General features: G+C 48.3%; 1 protein-coding gene across 1 annotated transcript in view; it reads right to left on the bottom strand.

Moving 5' to 3' along the window:
* LOC119965024 (lymphocyte cytosolic protein 2-like) overlaps nucleotides 1-26607 on the bottom strand; it is a 220454-nt gene that overhangs the window by 179181 nt on the left and 14666 nt on the right. Inside the window, exon 2 of the mRNA XM_038795232.1 lies at nucleotides 24232-24294. Coding sequence (XP_038651160.1) covers nucleotides 24232-24294 — 63 coding nt within the window. The remainder of the gene's footprint in view (nucleotides 1-24231; nucleotides 24295-26607) is intronic.

Here is a 26607-nt window from a genome sequence, read left to right as displayed (position 1 = left end):
CCTCGTCTGCCTGGCCTACCTCAAGATCTGTTCCTTATCCAGGAACCGGTACAATCGTACCACCATCACCCTCAGTGGCTCATTCATCCGCGGCTTCCTCACAAGCGCTCTGTGTGCCCTGTCCACTTCCAAGGATCGAGTAAACGCACCTTCGCCCAGCAACTTCTTGAACATGTGCGCCACATGTATGCCCCTGCGTCCGATCTCTCGATGCCCTCGGGGTGGCCAACAATCTTCAAATTCTGTCTGCGCAACCTGTTCTTCAGAACCTCCAGCTTCTCCTGCAGCCTTTTCTGGTGGTCTCTCACCAGATCCATTGCGGTTAGCTGGTCATCCGTTGTCTCTTCCACCTTCTGGATCGCCTGTCTCTGTGGTTCCAATCTTTGCTCCATCTGGTCAATCCCTATCTTAAATCGGGTCCAGGTACTCCTATCTTTGCTTGGCGAAACTCTCCTGAAGGAATTTCGCCAGCTGCTCTGTTGACCACTGGGCCAGCAATCCCAGCCCCTGAGCCTCCGCCATGTCTTCCTGTGCTGCAGACTGCACTCCCTTCTTTGCCAAACAATCTCTCCTTTGCAGACCACTTCTGGTCCACGACTCCATAAACTGGTGGGGGATTCTTCTCCTCTACCTCACCAGTCTCCAATTTTACCGATCAAATCCCCCATAAGTCGGGAAAAAAGGTCCCAAAGGTCCACCACGAGCGGGGCTGCCAAATAAGCGAATTCTCACTCCATGGCTGCCACCAGAAGTCCCCTGCCTACCTCTCTACCCATAGCCCTATATCAATCCAAACTAATTTGATATGGGGGGGTTGGGATTGTTGTTTTGTTGGTGGTGGGGGGCCCCCACCAGAGAGAGAGAATTGTTCTGCTGACAGGGGAGGGACTGGAGTTGGGCGACAAATTGGAGGTTGAGGACTGTGGGCGCCCATGGAGCACACCAGAATGACAGGGAGTGGGATAGCTTGGATCTTAGTTTCGGACAATGCTCGGCACAACATGGAGGGTCGAAGGGCCTGTTCTGTGCTGTACTGTTCTGTGTTCTAATCCCACTGCCCCACTCTCTCCCCATAGCCCTATATCAATCCCCAAACTAACCCCACTGCCCCACTCTCCCCCCATAGCCCTATATCAATCCCCAAACTAATCCCACTGCCCCACTCTCTCCCCATAGCCCTATATCAATCCCCAAACTAACCCCACTGCCCCACTCTCCCCCCATAGCCCTATATCAATCCCCAAACTAATCCCACTGCCCCACTCTCTCCCCATAGCCCTATATCAATCCCCAAACTAATCCCACTGCCCCACTCTCTCCCCATAGCCCGATATCAATCCCCAAACTAATCCCACTGCCCCACTCTCTCCCCATAGCCCTATATCAATCCCCAAACTAACCCCACTGCCCCACTCTCCCCCCATAGCCCTATATCAATCCCCAAACTAATCCCACTGCCCCACTCTCTCCCCATAGCCCGATATCAATCCCCAAACTAATCCCACTGTCCCACTCTCTCCCCATAGCCCTATATCAATCCCCAAACTAACCCCACTGCCCCACTCTCTCCCCATAGCCCTATATCAATCTCCAAACTACTTCCACTGCTCCATCTTCTCCCCAGCTCTGCCTCAATGTGTCACTTGGCTTTTTGAGCCTGCTCCGCTATTCAATAAAACTATGGCCTATTTTCCACCTTAGTTCCATCTTCCTGCACTATTGCTACATTCCTTGATTTTTCTTAGTCTCCAAATATCTATCAATCTCTGTCTTGAATATACTTATTAACAGAGCACCCACAGCTCTCTGGGCAGGGAATTCCTTTGGAAGAAATTTCTCCCCATCTCCGTTCTTACTGATATCTCCTTTATTCTAAGACTGTGACCCCATGTTTTAGGCTTCTCATGTAGGGGAAATATTCTTCCAGAGTTTAACCCGCCAAACCCCTTCAGAAGTCTATACGTTTCAAGGAGATCACCTCTCTTTCTTCTAAACAGCAGAGAATACGAGCCTAGTCCACTTAATCTGTCATTATTAAACAATCCCCTCATCACAGGAATTATCCCAATAACCTTACAATGCACTCCTTCTAAGGCAAGTATTGGGGAAATTGATGGGATTGAAGGCCGATAAATCCCCAGAGCCTGACAATCTACATCCCAGAGTACTTAAGGAAGTGGCTCTGGAAATAGTGGATGCATTGGTGGTCACCTTCCAACATTCTGTAGGTTCTGAAACAGTTCTTACAGGTTGGAGGGTAGCTAATGTAACCCCACTATTTTAAAGGGAGGTAGAGAAAAAACAGGAGATTATAGACCAGTAACCTGACGCCAGTAGTGGGGAAAATTCAAGAATTCATTATCAAGGATTTTATATCAGAGCACTTGGTGTTATATCAGTGGCAGGATTGAGCAGAGTCAACATGGGTTTATGAAGGAGAAATCATGCTTTACAAATCTAATTGAATTCTTCGAGGATGTAACTAGTTGAGTTGATGAAGCAGAACCAGTGGATGTGGTTTATTTGGACTTTCAGAAGACTTTTGACAAAGTCCCACAGAAGAGATTAGCGTGTAAAACTAAAGTGCATGGGATTGTGGTAGTGCATTGAGATGGATAGAAAACTGGTTGGCAGACAGGACACAAAGAGTGGGAATAAATGTTTTTTTTTCTGAATGACAGTCAGTGACAAGTGGAGCACTGCAGGGTTCAGTGCTGGGCCCCCAGCTCTTCACAGTATACATTAATGATTTAGATGAGGGAACTAAATGTAATGTCTCCAAATTTGCGGATGTCACAAAGATAAATGGGAGGGTGAGGAGGATGCAGAGACCCTTCAGTGTGATTTGGACAAGTTAGTGAGTGGGCCAATAAATGACAGATGCAGAGAAACCTGATATTTATTCACTTTGGTAGCAAAAACGGGAAGGCAGATCTGAATGGCCATAAAGTAGGAGAGTGGAATGTGCAACGAGATTTGGGTGTTCTTGTATGCCAGGGGTTGAAGGTAAGCATGCAGGTGCAGCAGGCGGTAAAGATGGCAAAAGGTATGCTGGATTTCATTGCGAGAGGATTTGAGTACAGGAGCAGGGATGTCGTGCTGCAATTATACAGAGCCTTGGTGTGGCCACAACTGGAGTATTGTGTGCAGTTTTGGTCTCGTTATCTGAAGAAGGATGTTCTTGCTCTCGAGGGATAGCAGAGAAGGTTTACCAGACTGATTCCGGAGATGGCAGGATTGACATAGGAGGAGAAATTGAGTCGGTTAGGATTGTATTTGCTGGAGTTCAGATGAATGAGGGGGGGGGGGGGGGGGGGGGGGGGGGGGGTCTCATAGTTACTTAAGATTCCAGCAGGACTCGACAGGGTAGATGCATGAAAGATGTTTGGGATGGTGGGAGTGTTACGTTCTGGTGCTTGGCCGGTCAGAATAAGTGCACTACAGAACGTCCATTGATTTCATAGAATTTACAGTGCAGAAGGAGGCCATTTGGCCCATTGAGTCTGCCCCGGCACTTGGAAAGAGCACCCTACCCAAGCCCACACCTCCACCCGATCCCCATAACCCAATAACCCCACCCAACACTAAGGGCAATTTTGGACACGAAGGGCAATTTAGCATGACCAATCCACCTAACCTGCACATATTTGGACTGTGGGAGGAAACCGGAGCACCCGGAGGAAACCCACGAACACACGGGGAGAACGTGCAGACAGTGATGCAAGCCAGGAATCAAACCTGGGACCCTGGAGCTGTTAAGCAATTGTGCTAACCACTATGCTACTGTGCTGTCCAGTTTGTGACTAGTTAAATGTTTATTAAAGAACAAAGAAAAATTACAGCACAGGAACAGGCCCTTGAAGCCTGCGCCAAACCAGATTCTTGCTAAACAATAACGCGGGCTTGATAACCATGAGGAAGTTATCAAAAACTACTAATGATTATAAATTATCTAAGAGCTACTACAAATGTGACTGTCCACAATGACTATCTCCAGAGTACCTGAGGTAACAATGTCATGTGGTTGTTCTTTACTGCCACCTGCTGGTTGGAGGTCGCAAACATTACTATTTCCATGATTGCTTATGCATATCATCACAGGGGTGTCCAGAACTAATAGTTACAATCTGAGGATCCTTGGTAGACCATTTAGGACTGAGATGAGGAGAAGTTTCTTCGCCCAGAAAGTGGTCAGCCTGTGGAATTCACTACCACTGAAAGTGGTTGAGGCCAAAATATTGTATGCTTTCAAGAAGTAGTTAGATATAGCACTTGGAGGGCAGCACGGTGGCCTAGTGGTTAGCACAACCGCCTCACGGCGCTGAGGTCCCAGGTTCGATCCCGGCTCTGGGTCACTGTCTGTGTGGAGTTTGCACATTCTCCCCGTGTCTGCGTGGGTTTCGCCCCCACAACCCAAAAATGTGCAGAGTAGGTGGATTGGCCATGCTAAATTGCCCTTAATTGGAAAAAATAATTGGGTAATCTAAATTTATTAAAAAAAAAAGATATAGCACTTGGGCCGAGGAGGATCAAAGGATATGGGGCGGGAAGGCGGGATCCTGCTGTTGAGTTGGATGATCGTCCATGATTAGAATGTATGGTCAAGCAAGTTCAAAGAGTCAAATGATCTCCTGCTCCTATTTTCTATGTTTATATGTTTCCTTCTATGAAGATGTGGAGATCCTCACCTGAGGAAGGAGCAGTGCTCCGAAAGCTGGTGGCTGAAACAAACCTGTTGGACTTTAACCTGGTGTTGTAAGACTTCTTACTTCTATAAGGAGAATGCAGAGCACCAGAGGAGAGGCCCAAAGAGATATAAACAGAGCAATGATTGCTGAATCTGTGCAATAAGAGGCAATTTCGGAATATGCTATTACTGTAAATAGTTGAGGAAATCACAAACTAAAGAGGTCAAGATTAATAGGAAAACATGGGGTAACCTAGAATGGACTCAATGGGCTGAATGGTCTCCTTGTGTGCTGTAATTATTGCGACATTTAATTTAGTCTATCTGTAACAAATAGATTGAATAGTTAGAAAATCTAAAACAAATATGAGCTAAGTTGCTTAAATATCTAATTTTTAATTAAATAAATAAAACCAGTTTACTTGGGATAGCAGTTCAGGCTGTGTGTTGCAGCATTTTGGAGTTTATGGAGAACATCTCAGCCCCGGATAAGCACTTCTGTGCCAAGTGTCTGAAGCCTGTGTAGTGTGAACTGTTGAACTGGAGTCCGAGGCACAGACATTGCAGTGCATCAGGAAGGGGGAAAGTTACTTGGACACATTGATCCAGGAGGCAGTCACACTGCTTCGGGTTAAATAGTGATCAGTAACAGGAGGCTGTGACTATGAGTCAGATAGGTAAGCGTGTGGTACTGGAGTGTGGTACTGGAGAAGCCTTTGTCCTTATCCGACAAGTTCTTGATGCCTATGTGAATGGGGCAAAGTTTGCAGGGTCGGCCAGAAAACTGACCATTATATCAGGGAATAGGAGACCATTCAAGTGTGGGGAGTGAAAAGGATTGTGGCAGTGATTGGGGACAGCCACTAAGTTACAGTATAGTTAGGCTGATAGGTAAGATTCTCTGCAGCTACAGCCAAGTTCTGATGGCTGTGTTGCCTGCCTGTTACCCCTCTGTGTTGGAGCAACTTGAGAAACTGGACACACTTGGCCTTTGCGATTCCATGGAGTACCTGATGATGATGCCTTTCCTCATTCACCTGCTTTTCCATTACTCTAATGAACAGAGTTATATCAGGGCATTTCAGACACCATAGTATGCACATTCTGTCCAATGTGAGAACTCTAGGGTGGTTCCCAGGTCCTGAATAACCACAGGTGCAGGAAGTATTGTCAGCTGGAGGAGCTTCTTGTGGTTTGTCCAGGACAATGTGTATCACTTCAGGAGGTGGTAACCCTTAAGTTTTCAAAACTGCAGACAAAGAGACTGGGTAACTGTCAGAAAGACAAAAAAACCAGAGTAGGCAGGTACTTTAGGTGCCCTCAGAGTATCATACTCTCTAACTCCTGTGGGGAGTGCAGTCAGAGGCAAGACTACAGCATTGTGGGTAGTTCATCTGCACAGGGAGGATTGGCAACAGTGTCAAAGGTTATGGAGAGGCCAGCATGGGAGTAGAATTAAGGTCACAGTCAGACCAGCCAAACGTCAATTGACATTTGGCAGGAATGGGTGATCTCAGCGTGGATGGGCAGGAAAATCTCACCCATAACTTGAGGCAGGAATGGCGTTTCCGGATGAGATAATGAGAAGGTTTATAAAGTTCATATTAATATTTTAGTGGTAATTTTTGGTCCTGGGAAGATTAAAGTTCAACTGCAGAAAATGGGATAAATGTACCCAAAGCAACTTGAAGACTTTACTTCAAAGGTTGGGGCCACGTTGACTTAAGGGGTTAACAGCAATAAAGGAAAGATCATAAAAGAGCAGATGGTCTTCCCTTTCTGCAGAATTGGAGAGGAGATGTCTCTACTTATTGCAATGAAATGCAGTCCAGAGAGATGTTTTGTTTTGGGAGTAAAGCTACAATTGGCCAGTGCCAACCCACCCGTATAGCTTGGTGGAGGTCATTGACCTTCTTACGACACTGAGTTCCAGTCCTCCTGGTGACTCTCCCCAAGCTGATGGCCACTGCCACTTCCTCCCAGGCGGCAGTGGCTTGTGGCTGATCCTCCGAGATCCTTGGGGGAACAGGGCATCCCGTCTGATCTCGACAGCGTCCAAAAATCTGGCCAGGTTTGCATCCATGAATTACAGCTGGTCTCCTCAGTGACATGGCTGTGAGCTGTGTTTGGTTGACTGTGCAGGAACGGTTTAAGTGCTGCTCTCCCTTGTTAGCAGGGGACTGGCGAAGCAATCCAGGAAAATCAGCCTTTTGGACATCATTTGCGGCATGAAGCCCGTGGAGCCTCATGAAGTGGACCAATTAACGTTTTATAGTGGTGATGGCCTCGCCAGGCCAAACATTGGGGATCTCCCAGCAGTTCCAGCTAGCAAACACACTGAGAAACATTTCCGTTAAATCGCACCCCTAGTTTTTCAATTTATCGGTGTGACTCCTGGAGTAGGGGGTGTTTTGTAGCAGGGTAAAATGCCACATTTAAACAGGTGATGCTGCGTGCAAGTTCAAAACAGCAAAAGCGTTGCTGTTAGCTGGCTCTGTGTCGTTGAGGCTCAGGAGCAGCCATGAGGAGCTGAGAAGGTGGTAGAAGATCACTCGCTCCATGCTGGAAAGGGTTAGGCCTGAAAAGAGGCCCTGGGAGAATATATAGATTTCCATAGCTGGGGATATTGGAGTTCAATGAAATCCAGGGACAGTGAAGCTACCTGGATAGTAAAAGGCTGAAGCTGTGCCAATAAGTAGAGCTTGCAGCGCAGACTCAGAAATCCAGGGGAACGGGATCTCAAGAATTGACATTGAAATCCTGGCAGGTGCGCCGTCGTTGAGGCAGTCCAAATTGGAATGGTGTTTGATGGAATTTAGAGGCAATGGGCGAGATTCTCCGTTCCTGCGGTAAGTGCCAGCTCGAACGGAGAATCCACGGGAGGTTTACCTGGAAGAAAATCGGTGTAAACCCCTCACCGATTCCAGTACCGGTGAGGGGCTCGCACAGCCGCCGACTGAAACTTCCGCTTCGAAAACAGCTGGAGAATGGCCAGGTCCCAGGCCGCGTTTGCACACGACTGACGATCTGCAGCAGACGCGCCGTATAACATGGTGCTGGCCGAGCGCGGAACCAACCCGCCATCCATGACTCCACAGCCCACCCCCTGGCCACCCCCACAAGTCCCCCCAGCCCTCGCAGAAGCCCCCCTAGCAAGCAGCACGGATCCCGGCCGAGCTTGGCGCTGCTGGACACAGTCCGCAGCCTCCACACCGGGTTTGTGTGACCACACGTGTCCCGCACTGTCGGGAACTCAGTCCATCGGGGGCAGAGCATCGTGGGTGGGACTACCGATGAGGCGGCAAAGGCATTACGACTGCGCGTGGCATGTGTCACAATGACGCTATTTCGGAGGGGGCAGAGAATCACTTCCAGCGTTGGTCCCAATTCTGGCGTTGGAATTGATTCTCCGCCCGATCGCCGATTATGATTTTGGGGTCGGGCAATGGAGAATTCCGCCCCATATCTTCAAAAGTGAGAAGTTTGGAGTCCTTCATAAGGGAGACGGAGGAGTTCTAATGAGATTGGTTGACTCAGTGTTTACTGATGTCTGGGTGGGTTGTTTAGAAATCCATGGGATACGTCTTGGTCACATTTGCTATTTATTGTACAGTGTGGTGTGTTCAATGTTTGTAATTCGCATGTACCTCAGATGAACCCTGAATGTTAGAGTAGAAGATAGATACTGTAAATTGTTTTATCTTTCTGACATTGCACAGTGAATTTTATTTGTATTTGTTCAAAACCAATGGGATCTTGTGGTTTTATTCTCTTAGCAAGTGTTTTGAATTTCAAAATTTGTCTACTTTAAACAAAACGTAATTGGTCTCTAACCGGATCTTACCAAAACCTCAGAGATCTGGTACAAGAGGATAAAATAGGAGATGAGTTGGCAATATTGGGATGGTGCAGGAGGGAGGGTTTCAGATTCCTGGATAATTGGGGCTCATTCTGGGGTAGGTAGGACCTCTACAAACGGGATGGTCTACACCTGGACCAGAGCACCAATATCCTGGGGGGGAAATTTGGTAATGATCTTCGGGAGGGTTTAAATTAGCTCAGCAGGGGATTGGGAACCTGTAGCTCCAGTATACAGGAGGTTGAGAGTAGTGAGGTCATGACTAAGGTTTCAAAGTTGCAGGAGTGAACCGGCAGGCAGGAAGGTGGTTTAAAGTGTGCCTACTTCAATGCCAGGAGCATCCGGAATAAGGTGGGTGAACTTGCGGCATGGGTTGGTACCTGGGACTTCGATGTTGTGGCCATATCGGAGACATGGATACATGGATAGAGCAGGGACAGGAATGGTTGTTGCAGGTGCCGGGGTTTAGATATTTCAGTTAACTCAGGGAAGGCGGTAAAGGGGGGGGGGGGGGTGCATAGTTAGTCAAGGACAGTATTACGGTGGCAGAAAGGACGTTTGATGAGGACTCATCTACTGAGGTAGTATGGGCTGACGTTAGAAACAGGAAAGGAGAGGTCACCCTGTTAGGGGTTTTCTATAGGCCTCCGAAAAGTTCCAGAGATGTAGAGGAAAGGATTGCAAAGGTGATTCTGGATAGGAGCGAAAGTAACTGGGTAGTTGTTATAGGGGACTTTAACTTTCCAAATATTGACTAGAAACACTATAGTTCGAGTACTTTAGATGGGGCCGTTTTTGTTCAATGTGTGCAGGAGGGTTTCCTGACAGAGTATGTAGATTGGCCAACGAGAGGCAAGGCCGTATTGGATTTGGTACTGGGTAATGAACCAGGACAGGTGTTAGATTTGGAGGTAGGTGAGCACTTTGCATGATAGTGACCACAATTCGATTACATTTACTTTAGTGATGGAAAGGGATAGGTATATACCACAGGGCAAGGGTTATATCTGGAGGAAAGGCAATTATGATTTGATGAGGGAAGACTTAGGATGCATCGGATGGAGAGGAAAACTGCAGGGGCTGGGCACAATGGAAATGTGGAGCATGTTCAAGGGACAGCTACTGCGTGTCCTTGATAAGTATGTACCTGTTAGGCAGGGAGGAAGTGGTTGAGCGAGGGAACCGTGGTTTACTAAAGCAGTTGAAACACTTGTCAAGAGGAAGAAGGAGGGCAGCACGGCGGCCTAGTGGTTAGCACAACCGCCTCACGGCGCTGAGGTCCCAGGTTCGATCCCGGCTCTGGGTCACTGTCCGTGTGGAGTTTGCACATTCTCCCCGTGTCTGCGTGGGTTTCGCCCCCACAACCCAAAAATGTGCAGAGTAGGTGGATTGGCCACGCTAAATTGCCCCTTAATTGGAAAAAATAATTGGGTAATATAAATTTATTAAAAAAAAGAGGAAGAAGGAGGCTTATGTGAAGATGAGACGTGAAGATTCAGTTAGGGCGCTCGAGAGTTACAAGTTAGCTAGGAAGGATCTAAAGAGAGAGCTAAGAAGAGCCAGGAGGGGACATGAGAAGTCTTTGGCAGGTAGGATCAAGGATAACCCTAAAGCTTTCTATAGATATGTCAGGGTTAAAAGAATGACTAGGGTAAGAGTAGGGCCAGTCAAGGACAGTAGTGGGAAGTTGTGCATGGAGTCCGAGGAGATAGGAGAGGTGCTAAATGAATATTTTTCATCAGTATTCATGCAGGAAAAAGACAATGTTGTCGAGGAGAATACTGAGATACAGGCTACTAGACTAGAAGGGCTTGAGGTTCATAAGGAGGAGGTGTTAGCAATTCTGGAAAGAGCGAAAATAGATAAGTCCCCTGGGCCGGATGGGATTTATCCTGGATTCTCTGGGAAGCTAGGGAGGAGATTGCTGAGCCTTTGGCTTTGATCTTTAAGTCATCTTTGTCTACAGGAATTGTGCCAGAAGACTGGAGGATAGCAAATGTTGTCCCCTTGTTCAAGAAGGGGAGTGGAGACAACCTCGGTAACTATAGACCAGTGAGCCTTACTTCTGTTGTGGGCAAAGTATTGGAAAGGTTTAGATAGGATGTATAATCATCTGGAAAGTAATAATTTGATTAGAGATAGTCAACATGGTTTTGTGAAGGGTAGGTCGTGCCTCACAAACCTTATTGAGTTCTTTGAGAAGGTGAACCAACAGGTGGACGAGGGTAGAGCAGTTGATGTGGTGTATATGGATTTCAGTAAAGCGTTTGATAAGGTTCCCCACGGTAGGCTATTGTAGAAAATACGGAGGCATGGGATTCAGGGTGATTTAGAAGTTTGGATCAGAAATTGGCTAGCTGGAAGAAGACAAAGGGTGGTGGTTGATGGGAAATGTTCAGACTGGAGTCCAGTTACTAGTGGTGTACCACAAGGATCTGTTTTGGGGCCACTGCTTTTTGTCATTTTTATAAATGACCTGGAGGAGGGCGTAGAAGGATGGGTGAGTAAATTTGCAGATGACACTAAAGTCGGTGGAGTTGTGGACAGTGCAGAAGGATATTACAAGTTACAGAAGGACATAGATAAGCTGCAGAGCTGGGCTGAGGTGTAGCAACAGGAGTTTAATGCAGAAAAGTGTGAGGTGATTCATTTTGGAAGGAATAGCAGGAAGAGTACTGGGCTAATGGTAAAATTCTTGGTAGTGCCACCCAGGTTGAGAGGGTTGTTAAGAAGGCGTACGGTGTGTCCGCTTTTATTGGTAGAGGAATTGAGTTTCGGAGCCATGAGGTCATGTTGCAGCTGTACAAAACCCTGGTGCTGCCGCATTTGGAGTATTGCGTGCAGTTCTGGTCGCCATATTAAGGAAGGATGTGGAAGCATTGGAAAGGGTGCAGAGGAGATTTACCAGGATGTTGCCTGGTATGGAGGGAAGATCTTATGAGGAACGGCTGAGGGACTTGAGGCTGTTTTTGTTAGAGAGAAGAAGGTTAAGAGGTGACTTAATTGAGGCATACAAGATGATCAGAGGATTAGATAGGGTGGTCAGTGAGAGCCTTTTTCCTCGGATGGTGATGTCTAGCATGAGGGGACATAGCTTTAAATTGAGGGGAGATAGATATAGGACAGATGTCAGAGGTAGGTCTTTACTCAGAGTAGTAAGGGCGTGGAATGCCCTGCCTGCAACAGTAGTGAACTCGCCAACACTAAGGGCATTGAAATGGTCATTGGATAGACATATGGACGATAAGGGAATAGTGTAAATGGGCTTCAGGGGGGTTTCACAGGTCAGCGCAACATCGAGGGCTGAAGGGCCTGTGCTGCACTGTAATGTTCTATGTTCAAATTTGTAGGCAGATTTCTGACAAGTGCATAAATCTGACAAATGCATAAAGAATGAGGGGGTAATTGTGGAGGTTCTCAATTACCCTAATATTAACTGGGATGCAGTCAATGTAAAAGGTATGGAGGACTTAGAATTCCCCAAATGAATTCTCCATGAACAGTTTTAGTTGGTTTGTTGCAAGCCCAACAGTGGGGCAGAGAGAGGTGCAATTCTGGATTTAGTTTTAGGAAATGAAGCTGGGCAGTTGGAAGGAATATTACTGGGAGAGCACTTTTGTGTTTGTGATCATAATTCAGTTATAATTAGCATAATTACCGAAAAAAAAATAAAGAGCAGATCAGAGTAAAGTCCCACATTGGTTCTCAAAAGGGCAATTTGACCAAGTTGAAAAGTGATTTCGGGGAAGTAGACTGGAAACGGCTATTCGAGAATAAATCGGTGTCAGAGTTACTCAGGCGCATTCAAGAAGGAAATTCCGGATGAACATGTTCCCAAAAGGAAAAAGGCTGTGATGATCTGTGGATGACAAGTTGCTTCGAGGCAAAAAAGGTGAAGCTTATGTCAAACATAAAGAGCTGAAGCCTAGTTGAGATTAAAGCCTAGTTGGGGTGAAATTAGAAAGGAAATTAGGAAAGCAAAGGGAGGTATGGGAAAATACTGGCTAGTAAATTCAAGGAATGCCCAAAGATCCTTTATAAATACATAGAACATAGAACAGTACAGCACAGAACAGGCCCTTCGGCCCTCGATGTTGTGCCGAACAATGATCACCCTACTTAAACCCACGTAACCCGTATACCCGTAACGCAACAATCCCCCCATTAACCTTACACTACGGGCAATTTAGCATGGCCAATCCACCTAACCCGCACATCTTTGGACTGTGGGAGGAAACCGGAGCACCCGGAGGAAACCCACGCACACACGGGGAGGACGTGCAGACTCCACACAGACAGTGACCCAGCCGGGAATCGAACCTGGGACCCTGGAGCTGTGAAGCATTGATGCTAACCACCATGCTACCGTGAGGCCCCATTATGTCAAATATGAAGAGCAAAAGGATGATTAAAGAATGAGTAGGGTCTAAAAGGGGCAAAAAAGATTAGCCATGTGTGTAGATGGAGGATGCGATTCTTTTTTTTCTAAATAAACGTTTTATTGAGGTATTTGGCATTTTAACAGCAACAAAATCAACAATATAAATAACAAGAGAAATATATACATTGTGCAAATTCCACCACCCTCTCCCGCAGGTCTTGCCATTACTTACCCCCCAAACCTACACTAACCTAACCCCCCCCCCCTCTCCTTTTCTGCTGACGATTAGTTCTCTGCGAGGAAGTCGACAAATGGTTGCCACCTCCGGGCGAACCCCAGCAGAGACCCCTTCATGGCAAACTTAATTTTCTCCAGACAGAGGAAGCCTGCCATGTCTGAAAGCCAGGTCTCAGAGAGGATGCGATTCTTAATGAATATTTTCTGGCTGTCTTCACAATGAGGGGGTTAATGATGAAAGACATCATAGTTAAATAGGAAGAGTGTGAAATTTTGGATGTGGTAAACTTTACAATAGAGGAAGTATTAGGGTTTGGCATCCTTGAAAGTAGGTAAATCGCCAGACCTGGCTGAAGCGAATGGCAGGTTGTTAAAAGAAGCAAGGGAGGAACTGCAGTGGCTCTGTTCATCATATTGCAATCCTCCCTGGTTATTGGAGAGATGTCAGGGATTTGAAGGACTGCCAATGTTGTACCAATGTTTCAAACAGGAGGAAGGACAAACTGAGTAATTATAGGTCCATTAGCAAATTATTCAATCAGTTCTGAGGGACAATATAAACCTTCATTTAGTGAAGCACAGATTAATCAAGGACACGAGCATGGCTTTGTTAAGGGAAGGTCATGCCTGACCGAATCTTTTATAATATAATAATAATCTTTATTAGTGTCACAACTGGGCTTACATTGACACTGCAATGAAGCTACTGTGAAAATCCCCTAGTCGGCACACTCCGGCCCCTGTTCGCGTACACAGAAGGAAAATTCAGAATGTCCAATCCACCTAACCTGCGCATCTTTGGACTGTGGAAGGAAACCAGAGCACCCGGAGGACACCCACGCAAACAGAGGGAGAATGTGCAGACTCCGCACAGACAGTGACCCAAGCGAGAATCAAACCCAGGACCCTGGCACTATGATGCAACAGTGCTAACCACTGTGCTACCGTGTCCACCCTCTTGAGGTAGCACAATGGTTGAGGAAGTAACATGGAAGATTGCCAAGGACAGTGCCGTGGATGTGGCCTACACGCATTTTGGCAAAGATTTTGAGAAGGTTACACACATGGCAGTGTGAAAAAAATTAAAAGCCCTTAGGATCCCAGAGAGTTAAAATCCAAAATTGCTCAGTGGCAAGAGGCAAAGGGGTTTACAGGTGTTTTTTTTTGACAGGAAGGCTGTTTTCAGTACGGGTTCCACAGGGCTCAGTGCTTGATCCTTTGTTTTTAGCAGTTTATACTGAAGCTCTGGACTCAAATGTAGTGGGTATGACAAAGAAATTTCCAATGATGCAAAAATTGACCGTGTGGTTGACAATGAAGAAAGAAGCTTTAATATAGATAATCTGGTAGGTTGGGCAGAGAAGTGAAAAATGGAATTCAATCCAGATAAGTGTGAGGTAATACATTTGGGAGATGCAACAAGGAAAGAGAATACACAAGAGGATGTTGAGCAGTGTGGAGGAACAGAGAGATCTTGGAGAATGCGTGCTGATCCTTAAAGGTAATGGGACAAGTTGACAAGGTGATTCAGAAGGGAAATGGTAGGATTTCCTTTATTAGCCAAAGAATAGAACATAGAACAGGGAGGTTATCTAGAATTGTTCTAGTCACCACATTGCAGGAAAGATCCTGGTAAATCTCTTCTGCACCCTCTCTAAAGCCTCCACATCTTTCTGGTAGTGTGGTGACCAGAATTGAACACTATACTCCAAGTGTGGCCTAACAGGCTCTATACAGCTGCAACATGACTTGCCAATTCTTATACTCAATGCCCCAGCCAATGAAGGCAAGCATGCCGTATGCCTTCTTGACAACCTTCTCCACCTGAGTTGCCCCTTTCAGTGACCTGTGGACCTGTACACCTAGATCTTTCTGACTTTCAATACTCTCGAGGGTTCTACCATTCACTGTATATTCCCTACCTACATTAGACCTTCCAAAATGCATTACCTCACATTTGTCCGGATTAAACTCCATCTGCCATCTCTCCGCCCAAGTCTCCAAACGATCTAAATCCTGCTGTATCCTCTGACAGTCCTCATCACTATCCGCAATTCCACCTACCTTTGTGTCATCTGCAAACTTACTAATCAGACCAGTTACATTTTTCTCCAAATCATTTATACATACTACGAACAGCAAAGGTCTCAGCACTGATCCCGGCGGAGCACCACTAGTCACAGCCCTCCAATTAGAAAAGCACCGTTCCATTGCTACTCTCTGCCTTCTATGACCTAGCCAGTTCTGTATCCACCTTGCCAGCTCACCCCTGATGCCGTGTGACTCCACCTTTTGTACCAGTCTACCATGAGGGACCTCGTCAAAGGCCTTACTGAAGTCCATATAGACAACATCCACTGCCCGACATGCATCAATCATCTTTGTGACATCTTCGAAAAACTCTATCAAGTTAGTGAGACACGACCTCCCCTTCACCAAACCATGTTGCCTCTCACTAATACGTCCATTTGCTTCCAAATGGGAGTAGATCCTGTCTCAAAGAATTCTCTCCAGTAATTTCCCTACCACTGATGTAAGGCTTAGCGGCCTGTCGTTCCCTGGATTATCCTTGCTACCCTTCTTAAACAAAGGAACAACATTGTCTATTCTCCTGTCCGCCGAGACATCACCTGAAGACAGTGAGGATCCAAAGATTTCTGTCAAGGCCTCAGCAATTTCCTCTCTAGCCTCCTTCAGTATTCTGGGGGAGATCCCATCCGGCCCTGGGGACTTATCTACCTTAATATTTTTCAAGACGCCCGACACCTCGTCTTTTTGGATCTCAATGTGACCCAGGCTATCTACACACCCTTCTCCAGTCTCAACGTCCACCAATTCCTTCTCTTTGGTGAATACTGATGCAAAGTATTCATTTAGTACCTCGCCCATTTCCTCTGGCTCCACACATAAGATTCCCTTGCCTATCCTTCAGTGGGCCAATCCTTACCCTGGCGACCCTCTTGCTTTTTATGTACGTATAAAAAGCCTTGGGAGTTTCCTTAACCCTATTTGCTAATGACTTTTCATGACATCTTCTCACCCTCCTGACTCCTTTCTTCAGTTCCTTCCTACTTTCTTTATATTCCACACAGGCTTCGTCTGTTCCCAGCCTTCTAGCCCGGACAAATGCCTCCTTTTTCTTTTTGATGAGGCCTACAATATCTCTCTTTATCCAAGGTTCCCGAAATTTGCCGTATTTATCCTTCTTCTGCACAGGAACATGTCGGTCCTGAATTCCTTTCAACTGACATTTGAAAGTCTCCCATATGTCAGATGTTGATTTACCCTCAAACATCCTCCCCCAGTCTAGGTTCTTCAGTTCCTGCCTAATATTGTTACAATTAGCATTCCCCCAATTTAGCATATTCACCCTACTACCACTCTTATCCTTGTCCACCAGCACTTTAAAACTTACTGAATTGTTGTCACTGTTCCGAAATGCTCCCCTACTGAAACTTCTACCACCTGGCCGGGCTCATTCCCCAATACCAGGTCCAGTACAGTCCCTTCCCTAGTTGGACTGTCTACATATTGTTTTGCGAAGCTCTCCTGGATGCTCCTTACAAACTCTGCTCTGTCCAGGCCCCTAGCACTAAGTGAGTCCCAGCCAATATTGGGGAAGTTGAAGTCTCCCATCACAACAACCCTGTTGTTTTTACTCGTTTCCAAAATCTGTCTACCTATCTACTCCTCTATCTCCCGCTGGCTGTTGGGAGGCCTGTAGTAAACCCCCAACATTGTGACTGCACCCTTCTTATTCCTGATCTCCACCCATATAGCCTCGCTGCCCTCTGAGGTGTCCTCCCGTAGTACAGCTGTGATATTCTCCCTAACCAGTAGCGCAACTCCGCCACCCCTTTTACATCCCCCTCTATCCTGCCTGAAACATCTAAATCCTGGAACGTTTAGCTGCCACTCCTGTCCTTCCCTCAACCAGGTCGCTGTAATGGCAACAACATCATAGTTCCAAGTACTAATCCAAGCTCTACGTTCATCTGCCTTACCTATTATACTTATACTATTAAAACAAATGCACTTCAGGCCACCAGACCTGCTGTTTTCAGCAACATCTCCCTGTCTGCTCTTCCTCAGAGCCATACTGGCCCTATTCCCTAGTTCTCCCTCAATGCTTTCACCTTCTGGCCTATTGCTCCGGTACCCACCCCCCTGCCATACTAGTTTAAACCCTCCCGTATGACACTAGCAAACCTCGCGGCCAGGATATTTATGCCTCTCCAGTTTAGATGCAACCCGTCCTTCTTATACAGGTCACACCTGCCCCGGAAGAGCTCCCAGTGGTCCAGATAACGGAAACCTTCCCCTCCTACACCAGCTGTTTAGCCACGTATTTAGCTGCTCTATCTTCCTATTTCTAGCCTCACTGGCACGTGGCACAGGGAGTAATCCCGAGATTGCAACGCTAGAGGTCCTGTCTTTCAACTTTCTGCCTATCTCCCTGAACAACTGCTGCAGCACATCATGCCCCTTCCTGCCTATGCCATTCGTACCAATATGTACAACGACCTCTGCGTGTTTGCCCTCCCCCTTCAGGATGCCCGTGACCCGTTCGGAGACATCCTGGACCCTGGCACCAGGGAGGCAACATACCATCCTGGAGTCTCTTTCATGTCCACAGGAGCACCTATCTGTGCCTCTGACTATAGAATCCCCTATGGCTATTGCTCTTCTGTGCTTTGACCCTCCCTTCTGAACATCAGAGCCAGCCGTGGTGCCACTGCTCTGGCTGCTGCTGTTTTCCCCTGATAGGCTGCCCCCCCCCCCCCGACAGTATCCAAAGGGGTATACCTGTTTGAGAGGGGGACAACCACAGGGGATTCCTGCACTGACTGCCTGCCTGCCCTTTCTGGTGGCCACCCATTTCTCTGCTTGCACCTTGGGTGTGACCACATTTATATAACTGCTATCTATAATGCTTTCCGCCACCTGCATGCTCCTAAGTGCATCCAACTGCTGCTCCAACTGAACCATGTGGTCTGTGAGGAGCTCCAGTTGGGTGCACTTACAGCAGATGAAGCCATCCGGGACGCTGACACCCCCCCCCCCCCCCCCCCCCGTGCTTCTGATGGCCAGCCGGCAGAATAGGGCAGCACCACTCCACCCTGGACTCCCGCCTACAGCCGGGTACATCCAGGCCCAGTCGCCCCAGAAGATGGCCGCCAAAAGGGACCCATGTGCTGCCCATCTTCGCTCACCCCGCATCCTCCTCGTCAGACGAGGACTGATGGACGAGGACGAGGGCAGCACGGTAGCATGGTGGTTAGCATAAATGCTTCACAGCTCCAGGGTCCCAGGTTCGATTCCCGGCTGGGTCACTGTCTGTGCGGAGTCTGCACATCCTCCCCGTGTGTGCGTGGGTTTCCTCCGGGTGCTCCGGTTTCCTCCCACAGTCCAAAGATGTGCGGGTTAGGTGGATTGGCCATGCTAAATTGCCCGTAGTGTCCTAAAAAGTAAGGTTAAGGGGGGGGTTGTTGGGTTACGGGTATAGGGTGGATGCGTGGGTTTGAGTGGGGTGATCGTTGCTCGGCACAACATCGAGGGCCGAAGGGCCTGTTCTGTGCTGCACTGTTCTATGTTCTATGTCCAGAATCGTCGAGCGTGCCAGGATGAAGGCATCGTCCACACAGCCCAGGTATCGGGCGCAGGATTGCATGATGTGCATCTGATGGTCACAAACCAGCTGCACGTTCATTGAGTGGAACCCCTTTCAGTTTGTGAAGACCGGCCCGTCATGGGGCAGTGTTGATAGGGCAACATGCATCCTGTTGGTCAGGCCCTGGACCTGGGGCATTTCGGCGAAGACGGTGAACCCCGCTGCCCGGACTTCCTGATGGGCTCGATCCAAATTGAATTGATGTATTGTGCTGATTGGGTGTATAGGGCCTCCATGATGTCCATGAGATCGAAGACTGGTCCCCACTCAGCGCCTGGAAGGACGCCATGGCATAAAAGTTCAAGTCAGCTGGTGCTACATGTCAACAGTACGCTCTGCAGCCCCGTCCAGCGCCCTCCTGTCAAGACTACAGTGGGAGTTGCCCTTGGGTTGTCCACGTGCTGCCATGCCGGTCGATGGTGGCCTGTAGGGGTGGGCAATTGGTGGGGTGTGGTGAGTAGAGGGTGGGGAATGGTGTGCAGGGTTGGTGGGATAGAGGGTGGGGGCTGGAGTTGGTGGGATGGGGTCACCCATATGACCTGTGTCACTCTACACAACCATGGACCTCAGAAGGCAGACAGAGAGGTGCGCAGGAAGATGGCCATTGCAGACCACAGCAATGGCGGTCTGTGCCTGGACTCCCCGGTCCTCTGGGGGTTTACGCTAACCCCAGAACCCATCTCTGTTCCCCTTCCCCAGCCAGGTCTGCCAGCTCTGTCAGCAGCATGATTGGCAGGCCACGATCGTGCCTCTGCATGTCCTACTTCCTCTCCCTCCCTCATCAGCCACAGTGATTCCCAATTTTTAAAACCACAAGTGAAACTCGCCGTTGGTAATACAGGGTCAGGTCCACTAATGATACGATTATTGTATGTGCGGAGTAGAACGTATTAGCACCACTGTTGAGGCACTGAAGCATGGCACTCTGTCAGGTACCTGGCGCCGGCCATGATTTTGGCCTCATGATCTATTCTCCGCCCAATAGCCTTTCCCGATTCCGGCATGGACCGACGGAGAATCCCGCTCCCTGCGTTTTACTTTTGAGAAAAAAGGCACAGCCAGCAGGTTTCTTGACCCAGGGCTGAGGGCAGCGCCGGCCCTAGGGTTGCTGGCGCTCCGGGCAAGCTGAACTTCGGTGCCCTTCGGGGGGGGCGGGGCCGGGGGGGGTAGGGGGGGCGGGGCCGGGGGGGTAGGGGGGGCGGGGGCGGGGGGGTGGGGGGGCGGGGTCGGGGGGGGGGTGGGGTCGGGGGGGGGTAGGGGGGGCGGGGCGGGCCGAGAGGGGGGCAGGGGGGCGGGGCCGAGAGGGGGGCGAGGGGGGCGGGGCCTAGAGGGGGGCGAGGGGGGGCGGGGCCGAGAGGGGGGCGGGGGGTGCCGAGGTGGGGGGGGGGCCCGAGGCGGGGGGGGGGCGAGCCCGGGGGGGGGGCGGGGCCGAGGCGGGGGGGGCGAGGCGGGGGGGGCGGGGCCGAGGCGGGGGGGCGGGCCCGAGGCGGGGGGGGGGGGCGAGGCGGGGGGGGGGCCCGAGGCGGGGGGGGCGGGGCCGAGGGGGGGGCGGACGGAGGGGGGGGGCGGACGGAGGAGGGCGGGAGGGGGGTGGGGCGGAGGGGGGCCGCCCTGGGGGAGGGCGGCCACCGCGCATGCGCTGGTTGGCACCGGCCCAACTGCGCATGCGCGGGACCCGAGTCTCTGGCGCCCCCTAGCACATGGCGCCCCGGGCGACTGCCCGAGTTGCCGGTGCCTTGGGCCGGCCCTGGCTGAGGGCAGGCCAGCCAGCAACACACAGCGAGACAAGGAGCTGGACGAGAGACACGATCCAAGTGGCCGTCAAGCAGCGAGGAGCGACTCGACCCATTCAGGGCTCGGGGGGGGGGGGGGGGGGGGGGGGGGGCCAACCTGCAACAGCAAGGTGCCGAATCAAGCCTTACCAGCGCAAGGAGATGGCGAGTGAGGCAGTAAGTTGCCTTGAAAGCCCCAGGCGAGCAAGGTTAGTGAGATTGTGAGAATGAACTCAAGAAAAAGATAATATTGTGGAGGAGAATGCTGAGACCCAGGCTATTAGAATAGATGGCATTGAGGTGCGTAGGGAAGAAGTGTTGGCAATTCTGGACAAGGTGAAAATAGATAAGTCCCCGGGGCCGGATGGGATTTATCCTAGGATTCTCTGGGATGCCAGGGAAGAGATTGCTGAGCCTTTGGCTTTGATTTTTAGGTCATCATTGGCTACAGGAATAGTGCCAGAGGACTGGAGGATAGCAAATGTGGTCCCTTTGTTCAAGAAGGGGAGTAGAGATAACCCCGGTAACTATAGGCCGGTGAGCCTAACGTCTGTGGTGGGTAAGATCTTGGAGAGGATTATAAAAGATACGATTTATAATCATATAGATAGGAATAATATGATTAGGGATAGTAGGCATGGTTTTGTGAAGGGTAGGTCATGCCTCACAAACCTTATCGAGTTCTTTGAGAAGGTGACTGAGCAGGTAGACGAGGGTAGAGCAGTTGATGTGGTGTATATGGATTTCAGTAAAGCGTTTGATAAGGTTCCCCACGGTTGGCTATTGCAGAAAATACGGAGGCTGGGGATTGAGGGTGATTTAGAGATGTGGATCAGAAATTGGCTAGTTGAAAGAAGACATAGAGTGGTAGTTGATGGGAATTGTTCAGAATGGAGTTCAGTTACGAGTGGCGTACCACAAGGATCTGTTCTGGGGCCGTTGCTGTTTGTCATTTTTATAAATGACCTAGAGGAGGGCGCAGAAGGATGGGTGAGTAAATTTGCAGACGACACTAAAGTCGGTGGAGTTGTAGACAGTGCGGAAGGATGTTGCAGGTTACAGAGGGACTTAGATAAGCTGCAGACCTGGGCTGAGAGGTGGCAAATGGAGTTTAATGTGGAGAAGTGTGAGGTGATTCACTTTGGAAAGAATAACAGGAATGCGGAATATTTGGCTAATGGTAAAATTCTTGGTAGTGTGGATGAGCAGAGGGATCTCGGTGTCCATGTACATAGATCCCTGAAAGTTGCCACCCAGGTTGATAGGGTTGTGAAGAAGGCCTATGGTGTGTTGGCCTTTATTGGTAGAGGGATTGAGTTCCGGAGCCATGAGGTCATGTTGCAGTTGTACAAAACTCTAGTACGGCCGCATTTGGAGTATTGCGTACAGTTCTGGTCGCCTCATTATAGGAAGGACGTGGAAGCTTTGGAACGGGTGCAGAGGAGATTTACCAGGATGTTGCCTGGTATGGAGGGAAAATCTTATGAGGAAAGGCTGATGGACTTGAGGTTGTTTTCGTTAGAGAGAAGAAGGTTAAGAGGTGACTTAATAGAGGCATACAAAATGACCAGAGGGTTAGATAGGGTGGACAGCGAGAGCCTTCTCCCGCGGATGGAGGTGGCTAGCACGAGGGGACATAGCCTTAAATTGAGGGGTAATAGATATAGGACAGAGGTCAGAGGTGGGTTTTTTACGCAAAGAGTGGTGAGGCCGTGGAATGCCCTACCTGCAACAGTAGTGAACTCGCCAACATTGAGGGCATTTAAAAATTTATTGGATAAGCATATGGATGATAAGAGCATAGTGTAGGTTAGATGGCCTTTAGTTTTTTTTCCATGTCGGTGCAACATCGAGGGCCGAAGGGCCTGTACTGTGCTGTATCGTTCTATGTTCTATGAACGTGGGGCTTGAAAATTACTAAAACAATGATCAATTTGTGTGATTTTATGGCTTGTGCCTTTTCGTTCTATGGGGTAATGGTGGCGGGATTGGGAGAGATGTGACATCATGGGGGGGGGGGGCTCAGAAATGAAGATGAGCGTGGAGTCCCACAAAGTATAAATCCACCTTTGTTAGATACTAAAGCATGATGCTAGACCTGGACAACATTGAGGCTTGAGCTGACAAGTGACAAGTAACATTCACATCACACAAGTGCCAGGAAATGACCATCTTCACAAGACAGAATCTAATCATCACAGCTCGACATTCAATGGCATTACCACCACTAAATCCCCACTACCAACATCCTGGGGGTAACCATTGGCCAGAAACTGAACAGGACTGGCCATATAAATACTGCTGCTACAAGAGCATGTCAGAGGTTGGGAATTCTGTGGAGTGATGCACCTCCTGACTCACCAAACCCTGTCCACAATCAGGAATGTGATGGAATATTCTCCACTTGTCTGTTTGACTGCAGCTCCAACAACACTCGAGAAGGTCAACACCATTCAGGATAAAACGCCCCACTTTATTTGCACCTCATCCATCACCTTCAATACTCACTTCCTTCACAACCGACGCAGAGCGGCAGCAGATTCCACCATTTACAAAATGCATTGCAGCAACTCACCAAGGCTACTTAGCCAGCACTTTCCAAGCTCTCTCCCACCTCAAAGAACAAGGGCAGGTGGCACATATAACAACCCCACTTGCAATGCCATAATATTGGCCGTTCCTTCACTCTCATTGGGTTTAAATCCTGGAACAAAGATCAGCTTCTACCCTGCCTCAGTAGGCATTACCCCTCAGACCTACAATCAAAACTTTTCTGTTACACTTTAGGAAATCTGATAGGAGCTCTGCACTTCCGACATCTTAGATTGAGCTTTGAAGGAAAAGCTTTTGCAAATTTAACCCATATCTTTGTGCTCAGTGAAGGTGTTCAATCAGTCTAAACACATTACTGTTGTTTTCTGTGTTTCTTCAGCTACAGGTACTGGCAGCAAATGGGTGATGTGATGGCCATTCCCTTGGGCATGTGTCAAGCGGATAATATAGATTCCGCCCAAGGCAGCCCAAAAGCAGAAAATTGCAGTGAAGAGTGGCTGGCAAAGGAAGATGGTAATGGCACAAGTCCTTTCTCCAGAAAGCCACAGCATTATTTCCCTCCATATTTCACGCTCTCCAATTTTAACAATCCCTGTTTTTTTACTCACAGCTTTGGTCTGCAAAGCTGCTCTCAAATCCAGTGCAGATTAGAGTAGTTTTTTCTTTGTCAGTGCAGGTGTGATGGGCTGAAGGGTCTGCTCGGTACTGTACGATTCTATGAAAGGTGTGCCTTGTGTATGAGGCCATGGACAAGCCCAGGGCCCCTGCTCTTTATAAGCTGCTGACCTTCTCAATGGTAAATGTAAGCCTTATCCCTTGTGGATACCCAGCATATCTGCATTTTCACCTAATTTCTAGCTCATTTCCTTCCCTGCAGCTGATCCTCTGACGCTCTCAGCATAGAGCAGATCTTGAAGCTGGATCTGTCTGATTTGCAAAGGCTTGGTAGTACACACAGTAATGCCCTCACCCACTTAGTCATTGGGGGAGCTCAAGGAAACAGGTTGAACAGCAGATGGAATACATATCGTGAGACATCAGAACAGTTCCAAAAACAAACCGAACACTTACCAAAAATCTCTGCCCACTGATACTGTTCTTTTTAACAACCTTTTCACAGTCTTTCCAGTCCAGCTGTTGAATACAAACAGAATGATGAAGTTAACTTTCATTTAATTGAAAATAATGTGAGACTCAAAACTTCTATTCAGCCGCGGCCAGCTGTATCTCAGGCAGCAGCACTCTCACCTCTGAGTCAGAAAGTTTGTGGTTTCAAATCCCATTCCTCAGAACTGACCTCATAATCTAAGTTGCTCCGTTGCTACAGCACAGAGGGAGTGCTGCCCTGCCTCAGACGGATGTAAAAGCTTCCATGGTACTATTTTGAAGGAGCGTAGGGAAATTCTCCAGAAGCCATTTAAAAGAACCTCTCAAAAGCAACATCAATACTGTATAACAGATAGAACATAGAAAAATTCAGCACAGAACAGGCCCATCAGCCCACGATGTTGTGCCGAACTTTTGTCCGAGATTAAGAACAAAATTCATCTACACCCCAACATTCTACCATAATCCATGTACCTATCCAATAGCCGCTTGAAGGTCCCTAATGTTTCCGACTCAACTACTTCCACAGGCAGTGCATTCCATTCCACCACTACTCTCTGGGTAAAGAACCTAACTCTGACATCCCCCCTATATCTTCCACCATTCACCTTAAATTTATGTCCCCTGTAATCGTTTGTTCCACCCGGGGAAAAAGTCTCTGACTGTCTATCTATTCCCCTGATCATCTTATAAACCTCTATCAAGTCGCCACTCATCCTTCTCCATTCTAATGAGAAAAGGCTGAGCACCCTCAACCTTTCCTCGTAAGACCTACTCTTCATTCCAGGCAACATCCTGGTAAATCTCCTTTGCACCTTTTCCAAAGCTTCCACATCCTTCCTAAAATGGAGCAACCAGAACTGCACACACTACTCCAAATGTGGCCTTACCAAGGTTTTGTCCAGCTGCATCATCACCTCCCTCTACTAATGAACACTAGCACACCATAGGCTTTCTTCTCTATCTACTTGGCCCAGGGCAACTTTCAAAGATCTATGAACATCGACCCAAGATCTCTCTGCTCCTGCACATTGCCAAGAACCCTATCGTTAACCCTGTATTCCGCATTCATATTTGTCCTTCCAAAATGGACAACCTCACACTTTTCAGGGTTAAACTCCATCTGCCACTTCTCAGCCCAGCTTTGCATCCTATCTATGTCTCTTTGCAGCCGACAACAGCACTCACTATCCACACCACCACCAATCTTCGTATCGTCTGAAAATATACTGACCCACCCTTCAACTCCCTCATCCACGAACAGCAGATGACCCAGAACTGATCCCTGCAGTACGCCACTGGTAACTGAAAATGAAAAGTGAAAATCGCTTATTGTCCGAATAGGCTTCAATGAAGTGACTGTGAAAAGCCCCTAGTCGCCACATTCCGGAGCCTGTCCGGGGAGGCTGGTATGGGAATCGAACTGTGCTGCTGGCCTGCTTTAAAAGCCAGCAATTTAGCCCAGTGAGCTAAACCAGCACCTGAGCTCCAGGCTAAATATTTGCCATCCACCCTCACTCTCTGACTTCCATCGGTTAGCCAGTTCGTTATCTAACTGGCCAAATTTCCCACTATCCCATGCCTCCTTACTTTCTGCATAAGCCTACCCTGGGGAACCTTATCAAATGCCTTACTAAAATCCATGTACACTACATCCACTGCTTTACCTTCATCCACGTGCTTGGTCATCTCCTCAAAGAAGTCAATAAGACTTGTGAGGCAAGACCTACCCCTCACAAATCCATGCTGACTATCCTTAATCAAGCAGTGTCTTTCCCGATGTTCAGAAATCCTATCCCTCAGTACCCTTTCCATTACTTTGCCTACCACCAAAGTAAGACTAACTGGACTGTAATCCCCAGGGTTATCCCGATTCCCTTTTTTGAACAGGGGCACGACATTCGCCACTCTCCAATCCCCTGGTACCACCCCTGTTGACAGTGAGGACGAAAAGATCATTGCCAATGGCTCTGCAATTTCATCTCTTGCTTCCCATAGAATCCTTGGATATATCCCGTCAGGCCCGGGGACTTGTCTATCCTCAAGTTTTTCAAAATACCCAACATATCTTCCTTCCTAACAAGTATCTTCTCGAGCTTACCAGTCTGTTTCACACTGTCCTCTCCAACAATATGGCCCCTCTCATTCGTAAATACTGCAGAAAAGTACTCGTTCAAGACCTCTCCCATCTCTTCAGACTCAATACATAATCTCCCGCTACTGTCCTTGATCAGACCTACCCTCGCTCTAGTCATTCTCATATTTCTCACATATGTGTAGCAGACCTTGGGGTTTTCCTTGATTCTACCCGCCAAAGATTTTCATGCCCTCTCTTAGCTG

This window comes from Scyliorhinus canicula, chromosome 4, assembly GCF_902713615.1.
Source record: "Scyliorhinus canicula chromosome 4, sScyCan1.1, whole genome shotgun sequence".
Taxonomy (NCBI): Eukaryota; Metazoa; Chordata; class Chondrichthyes; order Carcharhiniformes; family Scyliorhinidae; genus Scyliorhinus; species Scyliorhinus canicula.
Note: the sequence above shows the minus strand (reverse complement) of the source record. Positions and strands in the feature narration are given on the sequence as shown.